The 26,371-nt window shown below is 39.6% G+C and overlaps 1 protein-coding gene across 2 annotated transcripts; it reads left to right on the top strand.

Annotated features, from left to right (window-relative positions):
* The first annotated feature begins 18,206 nt into the window (after positions 1-18,206).
* Positions 18,207-22,038, top strand: six2a (SIX homeobox 2a). 2 transcript variants are annotated; one of them, XM_035400820.1, is made up of 2 exons: positions 18,207-19,261; positions 21,191-22,038. In XM_035400820.1, exons 1-2 carry the CDS (start codon positions 18,696-18,698, stop codon positions 21,495-21,497), a joined length of 873 nt encoding a protein of 290 aa, XP_035256711.1. In that variant the 5' UTR covers positions 18,207-18,695; the 3' UTR covers positions 21,498-22,038. The 2 variants fall into 2 exon arrangements, with proteins under 2 accessions (XP_035256711.1, XP_035256712.1); XM_035400821.1 differs by having other exon boundaries at positions 18,220-19,255.
* The last annotated feature ends 4,333 nt before the right edge of the window (positions 22,039-26,371 follow it).

Genomic DNA, 26,371 nt, shown 5'->3' on the forward strand with positions numbered 1-26,371 from the left:
TGTAACTGTAGGTCAATAGCAAGGTGATTATAGGGCCACACCATAAATGACTGCTCCCACACCCAAGCAGAGATGCTCCATGCATAAACTAAACAAAGTGCTGCTACTCGGAAAGAACTGCACTTTTTGTGTAAATTATTTCCCACTCATCAGTTAGGATCAGCGTCCCTCTTACTAATTTCATGCCATGTGGACTTTGTTACCTCATGAGTGCGCCTGTCAAATCATTAGATTGCCAAATCATGTCTGTTGTTCTTTTGTCACCAGTACATTGTTTTTATGCAGCCCACTCTTTTGTTGATACAATTTTCTACAAAACTAAGTAATGGATGAAAATTTGAAAATTTATTTTAATAATTTTTTTTTATATCAATGTTGAAATTTCAGCCATCTTTTCCTATCGTTGTTCAAACATGAGGGATAAATAAATGCATTTATTATTATCATCATTGTTTTAAATAGTCAGTCACAAGCATTATGGTCAATTAATGTTCACAGTGATGTGTATTTGTACCTATAGTGTAGAATTTAATATGCGTGTATCTTTTTACCTTAAAATTACACAAATTATATAAACATCTGCTGTACAATGCAATGACATTTATAGGCCGTACAACTTAAAATAACAAAATAATTTCCTCATTGACATACACAATTTCTGCATTTCACATTATATTTCACATGCGTCCTTTGTGTTGCCCTGCAAGAGGGAGGAAGCATCAATGTCTTCACTTTTTGAAAAAACAATGGATTAAATTTCTTTACATTCATCTCTCAGCTAAAAAAGAAGGAAATGAACAAGGGAGCTGTGAAACGGTTTATAGCCACAAACGCAAAGAGCATGAACACAGCCTCTCTCTTCCTTTTCTTTATAGTGCACATAGATATTTTACCATTACATCTGAATAACAACCGCCACCCTTTAGCCTCAGAAAGCCACACACAAACACACACACACAGAGACATACACACACACACAGACAAACACACACACATGAACATACACACACACAAACACAAACACACACACACCACAAGCACTTATGACCTAAGTTAAATTCTCTAAACCCTGAAAAGAAAAGCGCATTAATAATTTTTTTAAAATAAACAAATAAATAAAACTTCAAACTTGGGCACTTGAAGCTAACTCTCTGTTCCACTAGGGAGTATAGGTTTTTAGCTTTTTTATGCTATCAGCAACCCGTAGATGAATGTCCTTCACAGGGAAAAAGAAACGTTTGGGGCTTCTTAATTTCCATAAAGTCAGTGTATACAGAAAGGCAGCTATTGCCCCGCATAGTGACACCTTTGGATGTATCGTTGCAGGAAGTTGGGGCCTCTAATTTATGTCAGCACTATCGCCGGGCTGAATTTATTGACGGTAACGCTACACTGTGAGATCTTTTTAAAAAAAGCCCCAAGGACTCCTATTATACAACTTGTCTGTCTTTCACACTAACCTAAACTGTAACTGTAGAATTTTAGCTGACGTGAAGGACATATGGTTTCCAAAGAAACCATTAGCTGGGACCCCCAACCCCCCCCCCCCCCCCCCCCCAAACTCCTACTGCCTTTACCCTAATAAAAGTCAACTATTCCTAAAGTTGAAGTGTTACTCTGCGCGTGTTTTATTTAGTTCTTACCTCGTTTGTCCGACAGTTTCAGGGGAAACACTGAACGTTACACACTGGACATGAGTCACAACAACCATAACAAAAAATAAATAAATAAACAGGAGAAAGTGAGGGAGAGGGTGTGGTGAGGGAAAATATGTGGATAGAAGCTAGCCCATAACAGAGGTCATGAGATACATCAGAGATGAAGCACAGAACTCAGCCCATTTTATGTGAAGGTCTGTGTTCTGTCCGGCCGGCTTTAGGTTCCAAAGAGCAATTGGCTTATTAAAGGCATGCAAAGGGGTATTAAGTGCAGAGCATGTGCCCCAGATGCTGCTGACCTTCCAGTGAGGTACAGAAATACACGGTCGTTAGCTCTGGTGCGGGGCATTTATTTACCCTTGCTAATTTCGCCCCTTGTTTCCAGGTCCTACGAGAGGCGAACATCCTGGTTCTATAGGCCATTAGAGGGAGCGGGTTAAGGCGGCGCAGCCTGTTTGGTTAAGTGGGGCAATTTTCGTCTTTAAGTATCTTGTGTCACTTCCCCTCAAGCGGGGCGGACGACACCACTCTGAGCTCTGGGACATACGTGGCAAGAGGAATATGAATGTGATTTTTTTTTTTTTTTTTTTTTCACCCACCAAAGTTTTATAACTGGGACTCTGATGAAGGCCAGTAAAGGCTGGTCTAATAAATAAGCTTTTCTTGGAGGAGAGGAGTGTGTGACGTTCTTTTTCTTGGTTTAAAATGCAAACACTGCCATTATGAGTGCTTGGATTGTCCATCTTGTCCACCTTGATTCATGAATTTTACATTGCAGTACAGGCATTTTAGCAGATGCTCTTATACAGAGCAGCTAACACAACATTCTACATAGCAGTTACATTGCATCCATTTATACAGCCTGATATACGCTGAAGCAATGCAGGCTAAGTACCTAAATCAAGGGTACACTGGCATTGTCCTACCCGGGGAACACTAGTTCCTCACCCATTATACTACACTGCCGCCCCATTTAATGCATTTAATCCGCCAGTTGCGGTGATGGATAACCGTAACTCTGAGCCCCTGTGGTCCTGGCATGACGGAGAGAATTGGCTCCTATCTCTGAGGGCTGATGAGGTCATCCCAAACCTGCGGGCCTCGCCCATCCTGTTCCCCCTGCCCACTGCCGGGCAGAAATTAAAGGAGCGATATTTTATCCCGCTCATCGAACGCAGAGCTCTTCCTGTCACCGTGCCGACGGAGGAGCGTTTGTTAGCTGCTAAGAAAGGTCACGATAAGAAACAGAAGATGAAAAGCTGCTATAAGACCTGAGGACCCTATTATGATATCTGCGTGTGCGGGCGTGTATGCTAGTGTGCATGATAGCATATGCATGCATGTGTATATGCGTGTGTTCGTGTGTGTGTGTGTGTGTGTGTGTGCGTGCGTGTGTGCATGTGTTTTAAAGAGAGATTGGTTGCGTTTATGTGTTTTACACAGTGTGTATTTTACATGTCTTTTAGAGTGTGTGTGTGTTTTAAAGAGAGATTGACTGTGTATATGTGTTTTACAGTGTGTGTATTTTGCATGTCTTTCAGAGTGTGAGTGTGTGTGTGTGTGTGTGTATGTATGTATGTATGTGTGTGTGTGTGTGTATTTTGCATGTCTTTTAGAGAGAGTGTATGTGTGTGTGTGTGTGTATTTTGCATGTCTTTTAGAGTGTGTGTGTGTGTGTGTATGTATGTATGTATGTGTGTGTGTGTGTGTGTGTGTGTATTTTGCATGTCTTTTAGAGTGTGTGTGTGTGTGTGTATGTATGTATGTATGTGTGTGTGTGTGTGTGTGTGTGTATTTTGCATGTCTTTTAGAGAGTGTGTGTGTTTGTGTGTGTGTGTGTATTTTGCATGTCTTTTAGAGTGTGTGTGTGTGTGTGTATGTATGTATGTATGTGTGTGTGTGTGTGTGTGTGTGTGTATTTTGCATGTCTTTTAGAGAGTGTGTGTGTGTGTGTATGTATGTATGTATGTGTGTGTGTGTGTGTGTGTGTGTGTATTTTGCATGTCTTTTAGAGAGTGTGTGTGTGTGTGTGTGTGTGTGTATTGTGTGCCCCTCAGGCTGCATCAGTGCCTTGGCCTCACTCAAACACCCTCTTGGGGGGACGTGCTGTGAGCGGCTGCTCGGAGTTACACTCAGGTGCCCGGCACTCTGCTTTTATTAATAATATTACACTATTTCATAAATATGACTTCTCCTGCCTTTCCCTTTCCCTTTCCAGAATGCATCACCAGGGGCTTGAAAACCAAATCCTTACACCCCCACCCTTTTTGATGCGTCCCTGCTGCACAGGAAATTGATGAGCTTGCAGGAAATGATAAGTGAGCCAGCTAAGGGTGAGCACTCCAACTTTTGACTAAGTTTTACATATATTCATTTATCTATTGACATATTTTTCCATATTTTTTATGGCATGTCAGAAACCATTATGGAGCGGTAAATAAATGATTCTTTAAAGTGTCTGCACCCTGAGGAAACTGCCTGTAGAGCTGCATTAGAGAGGAAGGAGACATCCACTGTGCTGTTCTGCTTGTTATACTGCAGTATGTTCGTATTGCACCAAAGGCTTAATGCCCCCCCCCCCCCCCCAAACGAACCCCCTGAAAGCCCCGCCCCCAAACCCCCACCCCTGTGTGCAGACAGACTGTGGCTCCCGGCTTCCTCGCGGCTGTTGGGCCCTTTAACGCTCTCTGACCCCGGACCCCGTGGTGTAAAGTCTCTTTTAATGCGGGGGCGCTGGTTTGCTCACTACTGTGCCACGGCTGCTCACTCGGCCGTGAGCAGATGCAGCATCTCCTGCTCCGAGCGGCACAGCTGCTCTGGCCTTCGTCCCAAACTCTCCCCGCTTACTGAGGCGCTGGAGGGGAAGGGCGAATCGACCCGAAACACACACGGCGAGAACGGGGGGGGCGGCCTCTGCGGCGGCACTTCCTGTTACCGTGACGATAAAAAACCCAGGGAAAGCGTTCGGTTGAACACGACGTGCTTTTCACCCGTTATGGAGACTGTAAAAAATGGGGTTCACATTCAAACACCGAGCCCTTTTTCCGCTGAATACAAGTACATTTCAGTTTTAAAAACATGACTGTGTGCTGTATGCTAACTGCCTGGACCAGTCTGTTTTTCAAATAAGAGCCGTAGGTGGTCTTAAAAAGGAGGAGGTGGGGATGATATCTGCCACACATTTGATGAATTTTATTTTCCGCAGTACTTCTTGATTCTCTGCCAGCGTTCTGGGAAAAAGAATGGGAATTATTTCACTCATGGGGTCTTATTAGGTCCACTTACTCAATTAGCCATCTGCTTGTCGCCACAGAGAGGATGAAAAAATGAGAATTAGACTCCTACTGTGTCCATATTTCAGCAATAAAGATGACCATAACACCTGTAATATAAAGGCTTATAATAATATTTATTATTATATTATTATGACACGTACTATGTGTACACGTGTGCATGTTTGCGTGTTTTAAAACACCAAAACCAGCATGCTTTCAGGCCAGCAACAATGTTAGAATGTCACATTCCTGAAATTATTATTCTTTTGCACCGTGAATAATTGTTTCAGACAGTGCCCTTACACAGAGTAATATACTCCCTACGCATGTTTCTTAGTATATATACTGTATGTATGCTCATACATATGTAAAACATAAATTGATGTACAGTTTCTAAACCTGGACTAGTGCACGAGTAATGGAGTCACATTAATGAAGAAGAATGCAAAAATAAAAAAGCTACAGTGGAAACAGTGATGAGCTCCTGTACCACATTTAGCATCGCATGTCGCCACTGTGGAATGGACATGTGTACCAATTTATCATCTGTCTATCAGCAGGGAGAGTGGGTGGTCAGGGTCCTGGGTATTATTACAATTTGTACGCAATTGACAGTAATCCCCCCCCCCCCACCCCCCCCCCCCCCCCCAAACTAATGCTTTCGCATGCAGACGAGCACAGAGCCGCTCCTCGTCTATCGAGTCCCCATAAAATAAACACAATATGTCTAGTCAGAATGAGCTCTGTGTGCATATTATCTGACCCACGTATTGTCTGAAGCGTGTATTCCTTCTGCTCAAGTTAACTGTTTTATTTTAAACATACTTTTTTAAAACTGTGGAGCCAAATGACATTGGCACCGCTCGTGGTAACTAAAATGAAAGCCACACAGCTACACACAGTGTACAGCTCAATTATTTTGTTTTGATGTGATTTCTCAGATCATCTTGTAATTTTTTATTTATTTTAATTGGTTCAGTTTCATGATGATCTTGATCCTCCCTTTTGAACACCTGCGCCCTCAAAAAAACAAAGAAGTAAAAAAATCAAAGACAACTAACGTCTCTATGTTACTGCTCATTGTGATGTATCCAATACATACAGCCCATAATGGTGGTCTCTGGCGCAGTATATTTAATTATGAACAATATCAATTCATCTTTCGCGTACGTAATGTTCTCAATGCAATCCAATCTACAAGTACAAAGGTTTCCTACTGGTCTTTATAAAATAAATTAATGATACATTAGGAATATATACTTCATACTTGTCACGTTACATGGCGTGTTTAATACATCATTTCACTATTATTTAGTCTAAAGTGCATTCGCAGCAGGGGCAGTGTAAAATCCGCCTGGATCAGAGCCACCTAACACCGACTATTGATGGAAACTTTGGCTTACCAGGCAACACGAGAAATAAGGAAGCGCAGACTGCAGCCTGACGAGAGTAACAGAAACATGTGTTATTACTTTGGAGAAACAACAGGGCCACATTTTTTGTGCAGTAATATTGCATTTATTAAGTCTTGAAAGCTACCAGTGTGTAACTTGCTTGTGGTTAGGGGGTCCGGGCGCAGTGACACACAGAGAGCCCCCTCTATTCACATAGAATTCCTAGGGCTGTCCTAGGCTGTGAAATATTTTTTAAAAGACAGAAGTGTTACATTTTTAAAATATGACAGGGTTCATCCAGCATATGTCTTGGAAATCCATAATCTTGCAAACTTGGTGGTTTAAATGTTTTTTTTAATAGTTCAATAATTTGCATATTTGTTTCTTAATTGTGAAATTGAAATTGCAGAACATTTTGGATATATATATGTGTGTGTGTGTGTGTGTGTGTGTGTGTGTGTGTATATACTCTTTGGCTACATTCAGCTTGAAACACAAGTAGCTTTAAAACGCCAACAATATGCATTTGTTTCACCAACATCTGTTCAGTGCTCGCATTCATTTCCACAGCTTTACCCTTCTTCCCTTTATAGTACATTAATGTGTTCATGTATCCAAGTTGATCATAATCTGGGCTTTCTGGTTTTTGCAAGCACTTTATTAGGCTGAATTAAAATCAATTATGCAATAGAATCCAGAAATATAAACTGGCCCAGGGACAAAGTGAAAGTCTCCTGGTTGGCTTTTCGCAATAAGCGGTTTCATATCCGCACGTAACATTTTTTGTAAATGTTAAAATATGTGATGAACTGGCAGATAGTATAAATCTGCACAACTCGTTATTATCCTGTAAGACTATTGCAGTATTCAGTTTCTTGTAAAAAAAAAAAAAAATTAAAAAAAAAAAAAGAAGAAGAAGCCACGCAGTTCAGAATGTACAGAGATCATCTTCCAAGGTCAAGGGTTCAGGCTTCAGAATGTTCGCATGAAACTCTTTGCAGCTAGATTTCCCTCCCAAATCATAAGACAGATGGCATGTTGGTGAGTTTTTTTTCAAATTTGTTTCTTTTGTTTGGGTTTGATTGCCCTGCGAACAAATAACTCCGGTTAGATTTGCACATACATTTGTACTGTTGTAAGCTCAGTGTCACTGTTTGGATACCTGATAGTCAATTTTGTTTACTTGCTAATGCGGTGAATTATCAAGTTATTGCTAAACGTGCCAGCATCAATCAAGATTTTTTTTATTTTTTATTTCAGGTTTCTGGCCAGATGACTACGAACCCAGACCGAGGTTTGCTGGCATGAATACATTCGTTTTCACATAATATACCATGAGGCTTGCGCTACTTAAACATGTGTACAGTACAAATTTTGCATGTGTGTAGCCCACAAAGCTCATTAAAACAACTGCATTATGAAGCAGTTATGAAACAAAATGCATCGCTCCCCGAGTTCATCGTAAGCAGTCATCGTAGGTTGCAAAGCTGTTTGGGTTAGTGCAGCAATGCAGTGTTAACTCATATGGCCCTTGCACTGTACGGTACCATTACTGACTTTATCTGAGAAGAATTTACAGCCCATATGGCTGGTGACACAACGTGAACTCCTTGTTTCAAGTAAAACCGCAAGATGCAGTAAAAGTCCAGCCACATGAATGCATACAAATTCAGCATTAGCACATTGCTAATTATTTCGGAGCAATTTTATAAAACCTTACCTTGACATATAAAGTCAGAAGCTGTAAAGAGAGGTCTTGCAAATGCATTAAGCGGTGTGCTTCATTTCTGTAATCAGGGACCCTAACCCTAACCCTGACATACATAAGGAGATACCCTCAGAGACTGAAATAGGCCACTGAACTCAGATGATAGGAAAGTGCTGGATGGAGCCCTGTCTTTTCGGTTTGGGAAGTGAACACAGACGCTAGGCTGGACGGCCAGCCCCAGACGGGCTTGCGGGTTTGTTCGCAGTGAAATGGGTGCAGCTGCTCTGCCCGGGTCTGCTCTGCTCTGCTCTGCCCGGGTCTGCTCTGCTCTGCTCTGCCCGGGTCTGCTCTGCTCTGCTCTGCCCGGGTCTGCTCTGCTCTGCTCTGCTCTGCCCGGGGGAGGCCTCGGGATGCCGGCCTCTGTGCGCCCAGAACCTTCCAGAACCTTCCGCCTGAGCCGTACCGGCCGCTCCGTGAAACGCAGTGTGGAGACGCGCCGCAGGAAGGGCCTGCCGCTGCGGCAGAGAGACCAGCAGCTGGCCAGGAAAGCCCCTCACGTGCTGCCACCTCAGCATGGGGTACAACGGAAGAGCTGGGGGGGGGGGGGGGGGATTGAAAAGTTCTTCCTGCATGACGTATGTCAGTGAGTAACTGCCATGGACAAACAAACACAGAAATGACCCCTATCCCCCCATACATGTCCCACACAATTAAACTTCCCCTCCTTCCCCTCCCAGTAGTAATATTGCTACATAGTATACATGTCTTCCTCCAACATTTACGACTGTTCCCACTGGGACTTCCATACGTGAGGGTAGTGGGTAGCGCCCTGCTGGACTGGGTATGGATGGTCGTCTGGGTTTCATGGCCACCTCTGGCTGTTAGGTGAATGGTCTGTGATTCTCTTTGAATTGTTTTCTACTCCGGTGAAGAAAACAGGCTTTAATTTTGGGAACACATTAGGTAGTGGCTTTGGCTTAGTTTGAGATAATAAAAAAAAAGACTCAAGCAAAAAAGAGAAGCTCATTTTTAAATTTGTTTCTCAACGTTTTTTTCATTTTTTTTTTTTTTTTACCTTCAAATCTTTTTATTTGAAGGTATTGCTTAAGGTCATGGCCTAGGAGGACAATGGAGGTTTCAATCTCACACTTTTTGACAGAATTCCAACGGAACTACAAACTGCTGAACTAGCCTTAACTTACCCACTCGAGATTAGACAGTGCATACCAGTCCATGAAGCATACCAGAAAAGCAGTCTTGCCATGATAAATTCAAGAGCAATATTTGTAGTGCTGTACCCACACCATGTTCCCTAAGATAGGAATTCCAGAACAAATAGGCGATGTTTAAAACCAGAGTATAACAAGATAATGGAATCTTTTTTTTATTATAAGGCATGAAATTTCCTCTGACAATTCCCCAGTCCCAGTCCAATCCTTGGAAAAGGCTGGTGTGATATGTCACAGGGAGGAAAGATCCGTGTGCCATATTGAGCATGGAAGAGGTGTGGTACCTCTGTAATCGTGCTCGTTGAACAGTGCCTCTGTATTTTCAGCTACTGTTTAGAGGTTTTTCAGACTCAACCCCATTAGTTGCTAATCCAAGCTCATAACATCATAAAAGGAACAGAATTTGGAAGGAAAAAATCTCAACTAAATGTGGGTTTTGAATGAGGAATGGTGATATGCAATCTGCCTAATAAGGATTTCATTTCTTGTGGCAAAGAAAAGTCAGAAACATTTTTGACAGTATTCGTTTAGTGAAGAGGCTGAATGGACCAAGTACAATAAACTGTACAATAAAAGCTGCATAGTCAAGTGATTCTAGAAGATATTTATAGATTTTTCCATATTACTTCAGGATTTTGCATCTTAATCTGTGTGCAATATATAAGAAGGAGTCTGTGTGACAAGTCCAGAGTATGTTAACGCAGTGTGAAAAGGAGTAAATAAACTCTATGGCTGCGTTAAAACCCCACAACTGTATGGATCTGAAGTGTGTCCAGACAAACTGTAACAATTTCCAAATATGTCGCTGTACACACCTAATTTTTCCACACGCTATTTGGCGCTTGAATTTTATTGAGAATGACTGACTCGCTGAACAATTCCGTCTTGATAAAACAAAGTGACATTAGTTACCTCTTTCAAATTCTTTAATAATCCGTTTACGTATGCAACGTATCTTGCAGCCTCGCACAGACCCTGGAAATTAGAGCATCCTGCGCGTTATGCATCTATCTGGGACAAGAGTTAGTTAAGTTGTTTATCTCGATTAATTTTGTGCTAAAGTGTGGCTATTGTTGAGGATGATTAGAGAGAACTATAATAAACAAATTTAAGCAATAGGGACAATTGCTACAACGTGAGAATGATTTATGTTTTATAAAGTGAACAAAATCTATATTAATAGGCTCTGCGACAAAGCCACGAATCTATTATCTCTGACATAGATACCATTATTTAATTACTTCACGATATATAATAAAATATACATTTCAAAAAGAATATTAAGAGTATATATACACGTCAGTGTGTGCTTCTGTGCTTGTGTGTATGTCTGAGTGATTTTAAGGCAGTTCATGCAAATTATAATAACCAGATGACTTTCGTCGGATAGCAATTGGATTGCAAATGGCTTGTGTGTAGCTATCACGTGGACTTGTGACACTGAAACACAAACACACTAAACAACTGCTCCTCCAGCACATCGTATAAATATAGTGGCGGCATTATGATTTGTTTACATTTACTAATTATGGTCTCTAGACGTGCGCACGATGGCGTTAAACATTTTATAAACCTTTGAATAAACGATGCGGAAGAGATGACAAGTAACAGACGAGCTGCAAAAGAAACATGCATTCAAACAACATAAATTTCAGAGCCATAAAACGGCTCCTTAAAGCGTATGCCTGCACGCTTATAAATCTTCATTTACAAAACCCTAGAGACCACGTCTGTAAAATACCCATTCAGTGGGCATTCTATTTTAACCGTTTCGTGTTTACTTTTACTTTCGAGGTCCATCCGATCTGTCATTGCAAAATTACATTGGTCCCTGGGCAATATTTGAGGCAGCAGTGCAGCGTGTTAACGAGAAGTAAGTTTGCTCGGATCTGTCCGGTGAAAACAGATTTTTTTCCACATCAACAGAACTGCGCGCTCTGAAGAACAGGTCCCCCTACTCGCGACAAGCGCGTGCCGATAAGAATTGTCCTACACAGATATAGTCTACACTTAATATAATGGCCTTAGCAAAAAAAAAAAAAAAAATCTGCTTGTGAATACTACCAAGAGCGTGGTGCCCTGCAACTGTATATTTATGGTAACCGACAACAGCTCAGGTAACTGGCATTTAAGTTAATTAATCGGGCGGGTTACTTTGTAGGCTGATAATAATTTTGCGATTTATGTTGTGACAAGACTCAGTGTTTGTAATCGGGAGTTCATGGGTGTAATTAAAATCATGTGCCATGCTGTTTACACGTTTCAATTGCCATATATTAACTAGAACTAGACATTTTCCCAGTTTCTGTGCGCCCGCACGTAATGACGCGCCTGTGTATTGAATGACAGCTGGACTCATTCATGACCCAAAACAGTTCGTATGATTAAAATGAGCAATTACAATAGATCCAGTTACAACAGATCAAAGTACATTGCATTTGGATGCAATTACATTTTTATCTACCCTTTAAAATTTAACTATATCACCATCAAGTAGGCTGTGTGGGAAATATAAAATTATTCATTTCCCAAAAGTATTTGTTATTGATTTTTTTTAAACAATAATACTAAGCCTGCTGCTACTGGATAATAATAATAATAATAATAATAATAATAATAATCGTTATCGCTACAATGCTTAATTTGTAAGCATCATCTGTCATCCATACATATATAAAGAGTAATTCTACCTGAATTGCAAGTAATTTCCTGCATTTTTGCATTTGACTTCTGGGTATTGAAATTTGGTATCTTCTTAAAATAAATGAAAACTAAACCTTAAAAATGTATATAAAACCTGCATGCCAGAATCAAAAATACAAACTTCTACATTGGACAGCATCTGCCTGTTTGTGGAAACGTGCGGCTTTCAACTATAATTAATACGCGGATGGAATAGAATAAGGGACGGACGTGTCAATGCACTGTAAAATCTGATGGGCCTACTCTCGTTTGGACACATTTGTAGAACGTTAATTCATGAAGTTTTATTAGGCTACTGTAATTTTGAAAGAAAGTAATCTATACAGATTTATCCGCAGCAAATCGGAATGTAACAGCGTGAGGCTGGTACCACAGAGTTAAACCAATTAGAATATTTTCGTAGTGCGGGAGACAAATCGAAACCATGTTCTGTAACACGCGCCGTGGACAGAATGTTGTTTGGTGTTTTATGATAACACCCCCCACAAGTCGTTCAACAGAATTTAATATATAACCATTTAGGAATCGAGTGAATTAATGCAACAGTTGGAAATACAGCATCATCGTGTCATGTACAGGGCACACTCGAAGGTTCACATGTACCATAAAGTTATCTTCTATTTAATTAGAAGGGTTTAAGTGTGAAGTTCTTAAATGTGGGCAAACTGTATGTGTAGCAATTTCAGTTTTGTGCATGTTCACGTCGCTGTTCAATGCTTAGTACTTTTATAATAATAATAATAATAATAATAATAATAATAATAATGCTGTTGTTGGTGTTGATATTGTAATTACTTCTCCTACTCCTACTAAAACAATAAACGGCCTTTGTGTTATTTAATTGTAAAGGCACAGGTTGAATAGTGATTCAATTCAATTTCAATTAAATCAGTTCGGAAAATGAACTGAAATTCAGTTAATTAATCCTCACAGAATGTCATGGCCAGTTTTCAGCCCATTGATTTTATTACATTTTTGTGGAGTTGGCTAAACTGAAAAGAATTGAATATTACTTTCCATCACTTCCTCAGTCCAGTCGCATGTTTGCTTTTTTCGTCACACGTAAAATGTTTCCACATAACTGTTCTACACACGACTTCACGAAATAACCTACAATTTCGAAAAATGTTAAGATTGTAAGAATATGTTTCCTGAAGTGGACAAGTGTGTAAGTGTTAAGATATTACAAAAAAGGGACAAGACATTTGACATGGTCAACGTTAGGCTACCGGACGGTGTGCTGTCAATTTCTTACGCCGTCGTTTTGACGAGAGGCAGGTAGGCCTTACGCTCCACAGGCAGACCTGGCTTCGAAGGGCAATGAGAGTTACCAAACCGACAAAGTCTGAGAGGGTGAAGAAACATAAACTGTCAATTTGGCTTCTTGTTAGAATAAATAAACCAATTAACCAAAATAGGAATAAAATAGAAATAGAATAAAATGATTGACGATGATTGATTAGTTTGGAAAGTGCACTTGCAACTTTAAGGTTGTGGGTTCTATTCTCGGCAGGGGCACTACTGCTGTCCCCCGGCAAGGCACTTAAACTTGACTGCTTCAGGGAAAACTATCTATCTATATAAATGTATTGTATCTAAATGTTTAGACGCTCTGGTAAATGCCAAAATGTACTGTTATATAATGAATCACCGTGGTTCGTCATAACCCCAAAGCATACCAATACCATTAAATTCCTCCAGTGTTATTTAGGCAAATTAGTGTTTTTCCAAACAGACTTGAAAATATATTTCTTAATTTATTGACGATGAAATAAATTATTAATATCACATTGAACAATAACTGTAGTCTATGGAATAACTGAATTTTTAGGATTTACCATTTACCTTTTAATTAGCCATTTTTTGTAATACGTTTAGTTTTGTTTAGTACATATACTTCTTTTCTATTGCTTTCTTCCAGCACCCCCAAAACTAGAACGGAAATATTTAATTTCTCGATGGACTGTTTGTCTGGTGAACTTGATAATGATCGTATAGTGCAGGCAGCATTGCAGTTTTGCTGATCCAAAAATGTAGGCCTGTAGAACTAGTGATATATACATACAATAAGTAGGCTACACACTAAAACATGGTTGTATTTCGTAATAAAATCAAGAGAGCCAACGCTCCTGTATGTGCTCCCATCGTTATTCCAATCATGTATCGATGAATGCAGCCGATCAATACAAGCCGGTTAGCTTGTCGTTGGCGCAGGCTAAGGAAGAACGCCGAGCCGCCACCACCCTGCGTTCCCAAACATCTTGCAGTAATCAGCCCAATTAGTGGAGGTCGTGGCAGCAGGCTCTCGGGTGAGCAGTGGGAGGTTGTGAAAATAGGGGGCAGCTATTAGGGGAAACGTGATCCCCATTCATCAGTATTGTAATAATCACGGCTCAGACGAACCACGCGGGCCTGCTGAAGCTCTGATCAAAATGATCCATGGAAACAAGAAGTTTACAAACAATGTCAAGGCGAAACGGGTACGTTGATTCGGTCTGTCGTTGTCGGACTCCAGTCTTCTTTGGAGCTCAATTGAGTTTGATAGACCACTGTGTTGTGACTCGCTGCGCGAGTCTATTCTGCGGGGGATAATTTAACTGTAGCCTAGTTCCAACCCCACAAAGCTCTAGTCGGTGTCCAGTCTAATTCAGGATGCTTCCCTTAAAGATTGACATGCCTCCAAAAAGACTACAACACGGGCAACATCTAATCCAGTTACCCTCAGTCCTGGTCCTGGAGAACCACTGAGTCTGTTAGTTTTTGTTTTCGCCTTAAGACCAGCAATCGATTCAGACCCAAGAACCAGGTGACCTGAATTAGCTGTGTAATCAAATGCTTTAACTGATCAATTGCTGTGCTACTTAAGTTCCGATCAACAACACAAATCAGCAAACCCTGCGGCTCTCCAGGATTGAGGTCCACTGATCGTTTATAGATACAAGCGGCAAATGAGGTGGTTAGTGTTGCAAGTAAAAGGTCTGCTTCGCTCGTTCATTGAGGAGCACAACGTCGGCCTATTTAAGACCCACAGGGGTAAGTCACCTTGTCCCCCATTTGTTTCCCACTAGAGAAATCGGTACAGTTTATGATTATGGCCGCAGCTATGCATCAGCGCGAGACAAAACGTGACTAGGAAGAATGTACCATGTTATTGACCTAGCAAAACCTAGCATTGGCATCACCGCGAATTAGTCGAGTCAATTTAATTACGTCAAAAAGTTTACAACTTGGCAGAATATATCCATAAGTCTCAAAACTCTTCAAAAATACACAAACGGGTACTCCTTAAAACGGCTCTGTTATGTCATGCTGTCGGTCCTGTTACAATACACAATACAGGAGCTCGGGGTATTCATTCAATTAAGACACATTTCGTTGTTTCTTTAAGATTGCAGAAGAAGATAAGCGAATTTAAAAGCTATCCGAAGTGCCTGGTCTGTCAAACAGCATTCAAGTGCTCATTTTAAACATGTGTGCTTACTGCTTTCGCATTCTGAGAAATTATGTAAAACCAAAATCCAGTGAAATGTTAGGTCAACAATATTATCCTGTCCTTCTTGACAATAGTTATGATGTGGTAGCGGCAATGTCCGTAATAATAATAATAATAATAATAATAATAATGTTGTTGTTGTTGTTGTTGTTGTTATTATTGTTGTTTTTATTATTAATGATAAGAATCATCATCATGAATGATTCATTCTTAATCTTTTTCATGTGATAACTTTCAGATGATTACAACAATATTTAATGAAATCTGCTGACCATTTATTAAGCTATAATTCACTAACTCTCAGTTTAATAGGCTATTGTTGAGCTGTGAATTTCTCTCATATATTCAAATACGTTAATAAGATTAAATCGAATTGGCCAGTTGTTTCTGTGAATATCAATTTCTTCTTCCTTGTCCCCTGAGGAATAGCATCACTGAATATAATGCCCTTAGCATTCATAGAACTTTGCTTAAGGCGAAACCCAAGTCATTTTATTAAATTGTAAACACCCTCTTTCCTCTCTTAGTGAAAACACAACATGGAAATGGATTAGGGTCTCCTTCCTTACAGGATTATTTGTCTCACTCTTCAAAGGGAAACCATGAGTCGTAACTACAAGGCCTTATTGCTCAAGCTATTAGCTTGTGTGTGTGTGCGTGCGCGCGCGCGCGTGCATGAGAATTACAGGGTTCTAAGAGACATTTTAGAAAATTAGTTATATACAAATAATTAATGTATTTATATTTATTTGTGTGTGTGTATGTATGTGTGTATGTGTATATATATATATATATATATATATATATATATATATATATATATATATATATATATATATCCAACAGGCAACAGGTTCAGCATTTACGAGAAAATCAAGACATACAGCATACTGATGAAATACATATTCAAAAATGTATTCATAAATATATGAATTAAGCGTACATTCGTACATGCGCACCTCTGCCGATGGTGCTAACTGAAACACTTTCCTAACCTGAATATTGAAAGATCCGGTGATGAATTGCATGTATGCAAAACTTTCTTTGACAGCCTGGGAGGAAAGCTGAAAAATGCAATGTTCTTGCATCTCCCTCGCGGCAAAGCTGAATGAAGCAGCTGCTCTGCGATCCCCCGGCGACAGATTAGAGCAACTACGGCTCGAGAGAAATAAGAGTAAACTGTTTAACATTTAAAGTGGAAAAAGCAGACACACACAAAACCAATTCATTTTCATCTCATGAAATCACGTACATTCCCTTCCGTAAATCTTTATTTGTGTATACAACATAAAACAAAGATTTAAGGAACCTTATTGTGGTTTGAAGTAGGATAGGCCTATCTACAAATTAATAGAATGTCTTAAGCCCCGGAAAAATTGACGTAGGCTATTTAACAGGTTCAACACTGTTTTATTGACAGAACACAGATTAAGTACATGCGATGAAAGACGAGATCAGTTAAGAAATCTGATGAAAAAAAATCAATTACACGTTATAGAATCAATCGTGTGGTCCATTCTGCATCAATAACGTCTTCGACCGACGGACCCACACGCGTAAAACCAAAAGACTGGATGAAAGGTCAGCACACCTCAGTCAAAAAACAAGTAATGAAAAATATTATTAACGCTAGCCGAGTTTAGCGACGCGTCACACTTAAACAGATACAGACACACGTAGCCTAATTCAGTAAATATTTACTTAATGCGAAGGGAGCCATTTAAAGATCACGGATAATAAGAAGGTATATATAAAAGCATCAGTTTTAAATCAACGTGGTATTTTTGTCTTACCGAGATCACGGGTTAATTCCTCGCAGAAATGGGGGGATAATTCTTCCGTCTTCACTCTCTGAGATAGGGAGCCGCTAGCTGTGCCCACGCCTCACTGTAAAAAGGGGAGAATCATCCTCTCAACCTTTCTGGCTCTGTTTTACATGACTTTCAGAGTTCGGCTGTCTAAACCCATTGCTTGTGATACAGTAGCAAGTCCTTTGCGCCTGGAAACCGTGCTATCCAAGATATTTCGCACACATTGTGTGTGCGCGCAGTAAGGCACGGTGTAGGCATATCGGCTCCAACGCTATCGATGTGCTTTCATGTCCCTACGAATTAATTTATTGCTTATAATTAGTCTGTTTTTATGTAATTAATCGGTGCATGAGATAATTTTGCATGCGTTCATTGCTACTGAACACACTTAAATTAATGCTGCATTTAGTTATTAGATTAAAAAATAAAACACGCTATAAGAACTCATCAAATCTAGTGCGGAAATTTGTTCGTGCACTTGTGGAGTCTCGTGTAGAGGTGTTTTATATAAACAAAAGCAACCAGAGACTTTTTTCCAGTCAAAAATGTCTTGAAAAGCGACCACAGTGGCCAAGAATTCCCTCTCCATATAGCTAATGAACGTAAAAATGTCCATATTTGTTACATATAATTATGGACTTGAGTATTTTTTGAAAATTGTTCAAGCCGACATGTACTTCATTTATTCCGTAGTAGCTGGGTTTTTAACACATTTGGAGTCTTAGTTTGCTGCGCCGTCAAAATGCGCACGCAATGGAGGAGCGCATTGCTCACTGGCGCCATCCTCCCCCGAATGGAAGGATCACAACACAACAACTCGGCACTCTATGGCTGGTTCGACTGTCTGTCACGGTATGTGCAAAAAAAATTTAATATACAGAGAAAAAATCTAAGCAATATTTCAATCGGTAGGCGGGCTAGGAATGGAGAGAACAATCTGTCAGCGGAGCCAGGGAGCCACCTCAAAGCATATCGGGTTACTTTGAATGACAGCGTAACCATGGCAAATAATTTGACTAAAACTATTGTCTTATCCTCACCATCCCCGGGTCAGATAACCAACCAATCACAGTTCACATAATCGCTTTTCTTGCCAGCTTAGAATAATATTATTAAAACAAGCGAACGAGGCTAGTCTTTAGGAGTACGTTATGTTGAAACGGTATAGAAAAGGTGGCGATCGACTCAGGGAGAAGAAAAACTTGGTTTCCTGGTAGTTTAATTGGAATGTCGTACATAATGTATCTGTGAACAGGACTAAAAAAGTTTTCCAGTCGGATTGGATTTATCATCGTCCTTTTCAAACTCTTGCAACTCTGAAGTCTTGCCGTCTACGGACTTACAACGTTCGGCTTTTTGATGTCTTAGTTTGAAATACAACGTAAAACAAGACGATAAACATACCTGCTCATTAAATAGCAACCATGTCTATGCTTCCAACATTTGGCTTTACGCAAGAGCAAGTCGCGTGCGTCTGTGAGGTTCTTCAACAAGGGGGCAACATCGAACGTCTTGGTCGCTTTTTGTGGTCCTTACCAGCATGCGAACACCTCCACAAGAACGAAAGCGTCCTGAAAGCAAAAGCAGTAGTTGCTTTTCACAGGGGTAATTTCAGAGAGCTATATAAAATTCTAGAGAGCCACCAATTCTCTCCGCATAATCATCCAAAGCTGCAGCAACTTTGGCTTAAGGCACACTACATCGAGGCTGAAAAACTGCGGGGCCGCCCTCTCGGGGCTGTGGGAAAGTACCGCGTTCGCCGAAAGTTTCCCTTGCCCCGGTCAATATGGGACGGAGAGGAGACCAGTTACTGCTTCAAGGAAAAGAGCCGGAGCGTACTGAGGGAGTGGTACACTCACAATCCGTACCCTTCCCCTCGAGAGAAGAGGGAGTTGGCCGAGGCCACTGGACTGACAACCACCCAAGTCAGTAACTGGTTCAAGAACAGACGGCAAAGGGACCGCGCGGCGGAGGCGAAGGAAAGGTACGAGTAAGTGTAATACGTGTTCTCACAATGACACAGTCATATAATTGTTTTTCTCGATATTTAATGAAGCCCCCTTTAAAGGAGTTCACTTCACAGTATACACTGGAAGGAACACTGAAAATCTGCATTTTCTTGAAACAGAAAAATGTCACAAGAAGAAAAGAATCTGTCAGGACATGCGAGCAACTGGTTTCCTTACTGAAATACAGTACAAAAGTGATATGATACAACATAGATACAGTTGTCAAAATAAATCCGGCAAAATGTGAATTCTTTGTTTAAATAGCCTCAAGTCAAAAACTTGTTTAGATTTTTGTTAATTCAATAATAATGAATATTTAGTACACGAGAACCCTTATACATCACCCCTTACAACACACGATCTCCGGATTATATTGTTGTTGTCCTCGTGAAATCTTTAAATTTAATAACGCAGTTAGATTATAGATACACACTGACAGGCCACAAGTAAATATAAAATCTTTACTGACATTATTCCTTCTGGGCACAGCTATTAAAGAAAATACGTGATCACACCGCAATTTCTTTATGACTCTGTCGAAAATTTCAAAGTCACATTTTGTTAATTAGGCCTATACATGTTAGGGTTTAAAAGCACACAGCTCGCCTGTCAGTTGCTCACCCAAGAGAGTGTCTGGTTTCACCCGGCGGTAGCTAACTCAAGCTGAAGCGACCGCTGTAAATCATTGCATTTCTACTTTAGGAGTCTGACTCACTACAAGTTATACTTGCTAAAATACACATACCTATTTAATATTAATTTAGTGTTTTGCCTGTGCTGTGCAATGGCTTGTTGTAGTCTACCTTTATTCCGTTTTATAAAGATCAACTGCATAAAAGTGTTCAAGTGATTTCTTCCTATATGTTTTAGATATAGTAAAAAATTAATTATATATGAAAGCCTTTCACAATGACAATCAATTTTTGTTATTGACATTCGAATGGGTGGAACAGTTTCAAGTTACAAAAAAGTTTTAACTAAATTGCTGATTTTTATTTATGTACACTTGTTTTAAATTAAGTAGAATGGACCAACAAATGCTGGCATGAAAAGTACGCTGTATCACACATACACAATACTTTACATTATATAATATTTACTCCTGTTAAGTTTAGCTAAATATAAGGTGTGCGTACTCTGGATAAATGGTGATTATTATTATTATTATTATTATTATTATTATTATTATTATTGTTATTACGTCTAACTATATATAAGGTGTGCGTACTTTTGATAAATTATTATTAGTAGTATTAGTAGTATTAATAATAATAATAATAATAATAATAATAACTAATAATAGTAATACTACTAATAATAATAATTTGTTTCTCAGGACCAAATAGCAGGATTAAGATGGCTTTCCTATTACAGAGCCTACAGAGTTTACACTAACGTTGTGTAAACTGACGTTGCTTAGGGCATCGGTGGTCTGCTTAAATTCATGAATCATTAAATTTGCATTTCAGAAACAAAGTAAAGCTCCCAGCATGGTATAACATAGATTATTTTCGAAACAAGGGTGTCCGTGCGTATTTTCGTGCGCTCAGGCATATCCTTCAACACAAGCTGTCGTAGTAGCCTAAACTGGCCTACACTCTCAGTCAGTATGGACGTAAACGCACTGGAAATGGTTTTTCTTTTAATGAAGACTACAAAATAAGTGATAATATACATACTGTATGTTCGTTACAATTCGATGGACACTCACCAATACTTGTCACCGCACAGATTTCTGAGGATGTCGGATATGTTTGAAAAAGGTTAGTTAATTGGGATCGGGCTGATATGTTTCGGCTGTAGGTTTCGGGAGCTTGTACTTAGCCCACCAAACTGAAAGAAGAAAAAGAGTAAGGTTATTTACATGGTTGTGCATTGTACTGTCCTAACAACCCTTCTCTCTTGGACAGGGAAAACAACGAGAACTCTAATACGAACAGCCATAACCCATTGACTTCTTCCATGAATGGAAATAAAACCATTTTGGGGAGCTCGGACGACGATAAAACACCCTCGGGAACCCCTGATCACACCTCGTCAAGCCCAGCTTTGCTCCTGACTTCAAACTCGGGGCTACCACCCTTGCACGGCCTCGCGCCACCGCCTGGTCCCAGTGCTATTCCCGTTCCCAGCACGGACACCGTGCACCATCACCATTCTTTGCACGATACTATACTGAACCCTATGTCGTCCAACCTGGTCGACCTCGGCTCTTAAACGAAGGGACTTCTTTTTAAAGGACAATAAAAGAATCGTGGACGCTCGAGAGAAGAAAAGCCATCAGACACTTGAAGTGATGTACAAAAACAAGCGAAAAGCCAGAGTCAGGATGTTTTTGTCCGCACGGAGAGAGGAGAGATGGTAGGCGTTTAAAGGTATTTTAATAGAATGTAATACAAAAAACAGTAACAATAAAACGTCTTAATTCTTGTTATTATTAGTTATTATTTTAGAGGACAGATTTCAACAAATCCGTATACACTCAGTTGGATACCCCAGCCATTCTCTATTTGTTTACGCACTGCAGATTATCAAAAAGGCCATCTTTGGTTTTATTTTTATGGGGTATCACATTGGAGATCTATTATAGGGGAAGAAGTCTTTGAAACAAAGATTAAGATTATAATCTCTTCTTTTTGTATTTTATTTTGGAAAGCGACTGCATGTAAACTTTGCGAATAATAAAAAATATAAATAAATCGATCCCACCATAGTTTCATATACCCTTTACAATAAAAACAAACATTGAATTTATTAAGTAGAGAATGTGTCTGATTTATCACATGTGGTTTCTGTTTAATTTTGTTGTCCTATCAATAATGAGACCTCTTTAAAGGATTGCCAAGCCAATTTGAAATGCATAGTCGACATTTGATTCAATAAATGCGTTTCACACAAATACTTTCATTGGTTACATCTGTAAGCATCTAGGCGCAGGCTAATACATAATGCAAAATGGATATAAACAATGTATTGCATTGGAATGACCATAATCAAATATAAAGTAGGGGGTCACAAAATACAGGAATAAAAATAAGGGATTTTCATTCTGTTTCTATGGACGCGTCATCATCTAATGGGAAAGATACTGAAGTTTTGCCATCAGCGATTAAATCTACCCCGCTCGAGGCCTTGCTTGGCCTCTCAGAGTCAAACTCGCCTGGTAAAGCGAAGTAAGGTTGTAAGGGCAACAGAAAAGGAGTGTTATCGGAATTGTACGAAGTTTAACAGGAACAGTATCGGGAACGTTTCGATAAAGTTATGTGAGTTGTACTGGATTGTTTTCTCTTTTGTCAGCTTACTGGGCTTGATAGAAGAAAGACGACATGATGTATTTCAACATTTCTGATTATATTTTAACTCTGTAATTTCTACTTTATGACGTGTATATCATGATCTCCTTTATTAGCCATGCAATTGCATTCTGTCATGGCGGTGGCGTCGTTTTTTATTTTAATTTTAAAGTAATACCAGTCTCCTGCTTTTAGATTATTAGTCGAACCATTCCAAAACTGGTCTAGCATTGCCCGCTCCAGCCTAGCCCTGGACAGTGTGGCCCCGTGCCTTGTGTACATATACAGCGATTAAAACGCACTTTGCACTTTTTATTCTACTGTGCTCTCTTTATTGGTCTATAAGCGTGGATATTGTTTGTTATGTAATAGCTGTCAGTACGTGGCCAATTGGCTTTTTCTTCAATCACCACTCCTGAGTGCTGATAGCGCGAGTTAAATTGTGCGTGATACGTCTGAAGTCATTAAAGATGTATGGTAATATTGCACAGGCAGTCTGTCTTTTGTCCTGATTCGAAAAGACTCCGATTTGTTGTGATAGGAATGCACACGAATGAAATGGTTTATTCTCAGTTAGGCTAATTGTGTGAATTAAAGACAGACTTGGAGAATTACGCTGCCTAAAATTAAGTGTGGCCTTGACATAGTACACTAGATTCATGTACACGGAATTGCATGTCATTGTGTAAATTTTATTTAAATTTTTATAGCATAAACCTCTGCTTTATTTTGAATCTATCATGTTATTTAAACGCGATAGGAGTTCTGCGTATCAGTTGTCATGCTATCTATAAATTGGCGGTCTTTTAACTGCCTTTTCATAACGCTGCAGCCTTGGAAATAAAGTGGGGCCTATCTCAGTTCAACGAGCAGGCATAATTAATGGCTACTTCTGGATACGCGCGTGGCATTCTGACACAAGTCTAGAACTACAAAACTAATTTGCTTGAAAGCTACGGCGACCATGTGCAATACTTGAACAGAGAACAGAAGCGCGATATGCTACAGAGGCTATATAGAATCATGTCTAGTGTTGAAAGATTACACTTTGTTTGAACAGCTTATCCCAGCAGACTCTCACGGTTGTGCAATCGCATGTCCTCGGATCATTCACAACGTGATATCACTCATTACGAGGGTCTCTTCCTTTATCCTTATCTTAATTCCTTATCTTTTTTGGTTTCTTTTAAGTGGGATAATTCTACGATAAATCATACATACGCATCATTTGTCACGCTAAATATGAAATTCGGCTCGTGCCACATGCCTGCCACATATTAGTACCACACTTTGCTTAACACAGCCAGATTTGTACTTACACAAGCAATGCTTTTACTGAAACATTTGCGGCTTTACACTATCCTGGAGTTTAAATGATATGTAACAGCTCAATAACGCCAACCGTCTAAATAGCCGCCTAATCGCGAGGACAGCTCAAATGGAGCTATCCATAGCCTATCTGAATACTGTACGTATTGAAAGCGACCGTTTCCAGTGTTCCTGCCACTGCTAAAGCGGCGATTCGCTTCAGGGGCGAGATAATCGAATCATATAACGAGCTGGCCCAACACTCAGTTTAGAAGTAGGCTAACTCTAAGTACTTATAACCATATATAATATACATTTCAATGCAAGCCGAATGCGGGATTGCTAATGTGAATAATAAAGTGAATAACAAGAATAAGAGAACTGCCTTTAATTTTTTTAAAGATTAGGACCACTCTTTTTATTCGATTCATTATTGATTGGTAGGCCTATTGGCATTGGCCTATTGGTATATTACTAAAGTATGTCTGACATGACTTCGAATACCTCGTCCGTAAATTATTTTTAAATAAAGCCCAATGTTTTTATTTAATTCATAATAAGGTTAATATGTGCTCATACATGTTGAAGTTCACCCGGTTCATGAATAGTGAACACCCCCAAACAAACAACCAAACCATTAAATGCTGGCTTCGGTATATGTAGGCGTTATACGAAATTTTAGTGAATTTACAGAAAATTAAGAAAACATACAGTCAATCCTAGGCTACAGTAACCCCCATCCACCTCGGGCTAAAGATGTTACAAAAAAGTAACATATCAAATTAATCCAGCTTGGTCATAAATGTCAAACAATATGCTGATGTAACTATGGAAGGTCTGTTTATTAGCAAATGACTCTAAACTGCAGCTAAACGAAAATGAATGGAAACAGACTAAACAATAACTTATTTATACAAGAGCTCGCATTCCATTAATTCATGCCTCTCTTGCGTCTTTTCGTTTTTCACCTCTCTCTCTCTCTCTCTCTCCCTCCCCCCTCTCTCATTTTGCTACATATTAACAGAACTAAATATGTGACAACAGTCCATTCTCGTATTAAAACTTTTGACCCAAGTCCCTAATTTTTTAACAGTTTCTGACACATATACCAACGTTGCTCCAATTCACTTAGACACATGGGGATTTTGCATAGGCATACACCGGAGAACCGCGGATTTTTAACGTTTCCAGTTGGAACACTTTATATGCGCATTTTAAGTGTGCTGGTTGAGTATGGGGCAACACAAAACAAGACCTATGCATGCACGGATCAGGGATACGCATGTTGTCTCCTTTCATAAGGCACATTTTTTGACTGAAAAGTGAAAATCAATGCAGCAATGAACTGGGTCTCACGCGCTTTTCCTTGGAGGCAAATAGACTACAGGATGCAACATCAGCACAATCATGTCTGTAAAGTTAACTTTGTCGCTTTACACAACTTACATTTATTTTCCGAAAAAAAAATCGAGTCATTTGAAACCATGTTTCAGACTGCGTGGAAGTGCGTGTGTAGCCTGCATTTTGTTTCCCGAATATGGTGCGACTTTACATATACGATCTCTTCTCCAGAAAGTATGACCTTTCAAGGGCTAATTTTCGTCATGGATCTGATTAACTGACGGACAGAGACAGATTATAAATAATGTTAAAATGTTGTTTAACAGCACAGCCTGTAACACATATTCATATTTAGCCGATTTCAAATTCAGACGGACCATTTAGATGGCTGTACACTCTGAAGATGGAAAGACTGCAATTGAATCAGGGCCATTCCGTTAGGCGAAGCTGGAGTCACTAAGGGAAACCCACTAAAATTAATATTATTATATTTTTCGCAATATACAATGAGTTCTACAGTTCTTAAGTTCTTCCATTCCTTTCTGTCTTTCACACATAGACTACGATTTCCCTATACATTCTACAATTATAGATGATTATTTTGGCTGTAGCCTGCAATATATAAAATTAACCAACTCTGGACCCAGCTCAGAGTATGAGTTACAAGTCCAACTGTCAGTCATTTTTGTTTTTGTTTGTGAAAACAGGATCTACTAAAACCCTATAGGCTATACAATGAAAAGGGGTTCATGACACATTAACCTTCCGAAAACGGAATTGTCTTGTCAGCTGAGACTTAGGCTACATCAACAATGGTCACATCATCCTAATAAGATGCAAATCTAAAAATAAGCTATATTTTAAAGGCTATAAAACACAAAGATACATTATAGTTCTCCTAAAAAGCTGACTTAAGTTTGCCTTACTTTGCTGTCCTCACTGATTCTTGATTCACAACATAAAACGGTTGAGATACATATATTACTGCATACTGAACAACAATCAGTTGTTATGTAGCCGACTTTGCCCGCAGTGATTACTAATAGCTTCCGAGTTTGAAAGTTTATTTTGGAAATATGTCGGCCTGCCTAGCCTTAATCCTACCAACTACAATAAGGCTTTCCCACAAGTAATTTTTTTTTCTGTAGA

The sequence above is a fragment of the Anguilla anguilla genome, chromosome 18, assembly GCF_013347855.1.
Source record: "Anguilla anguilla isolate fAngAng1 chromosome 18, fAngAng1.pri, whole genome shotgun sequence".
Lineage (NCBI taxonomy): Eukaryota > Metazoa > Chordata > Actinopteri > Anguilliformes > Anguillidae > Anguilla > Anguilla anguilla.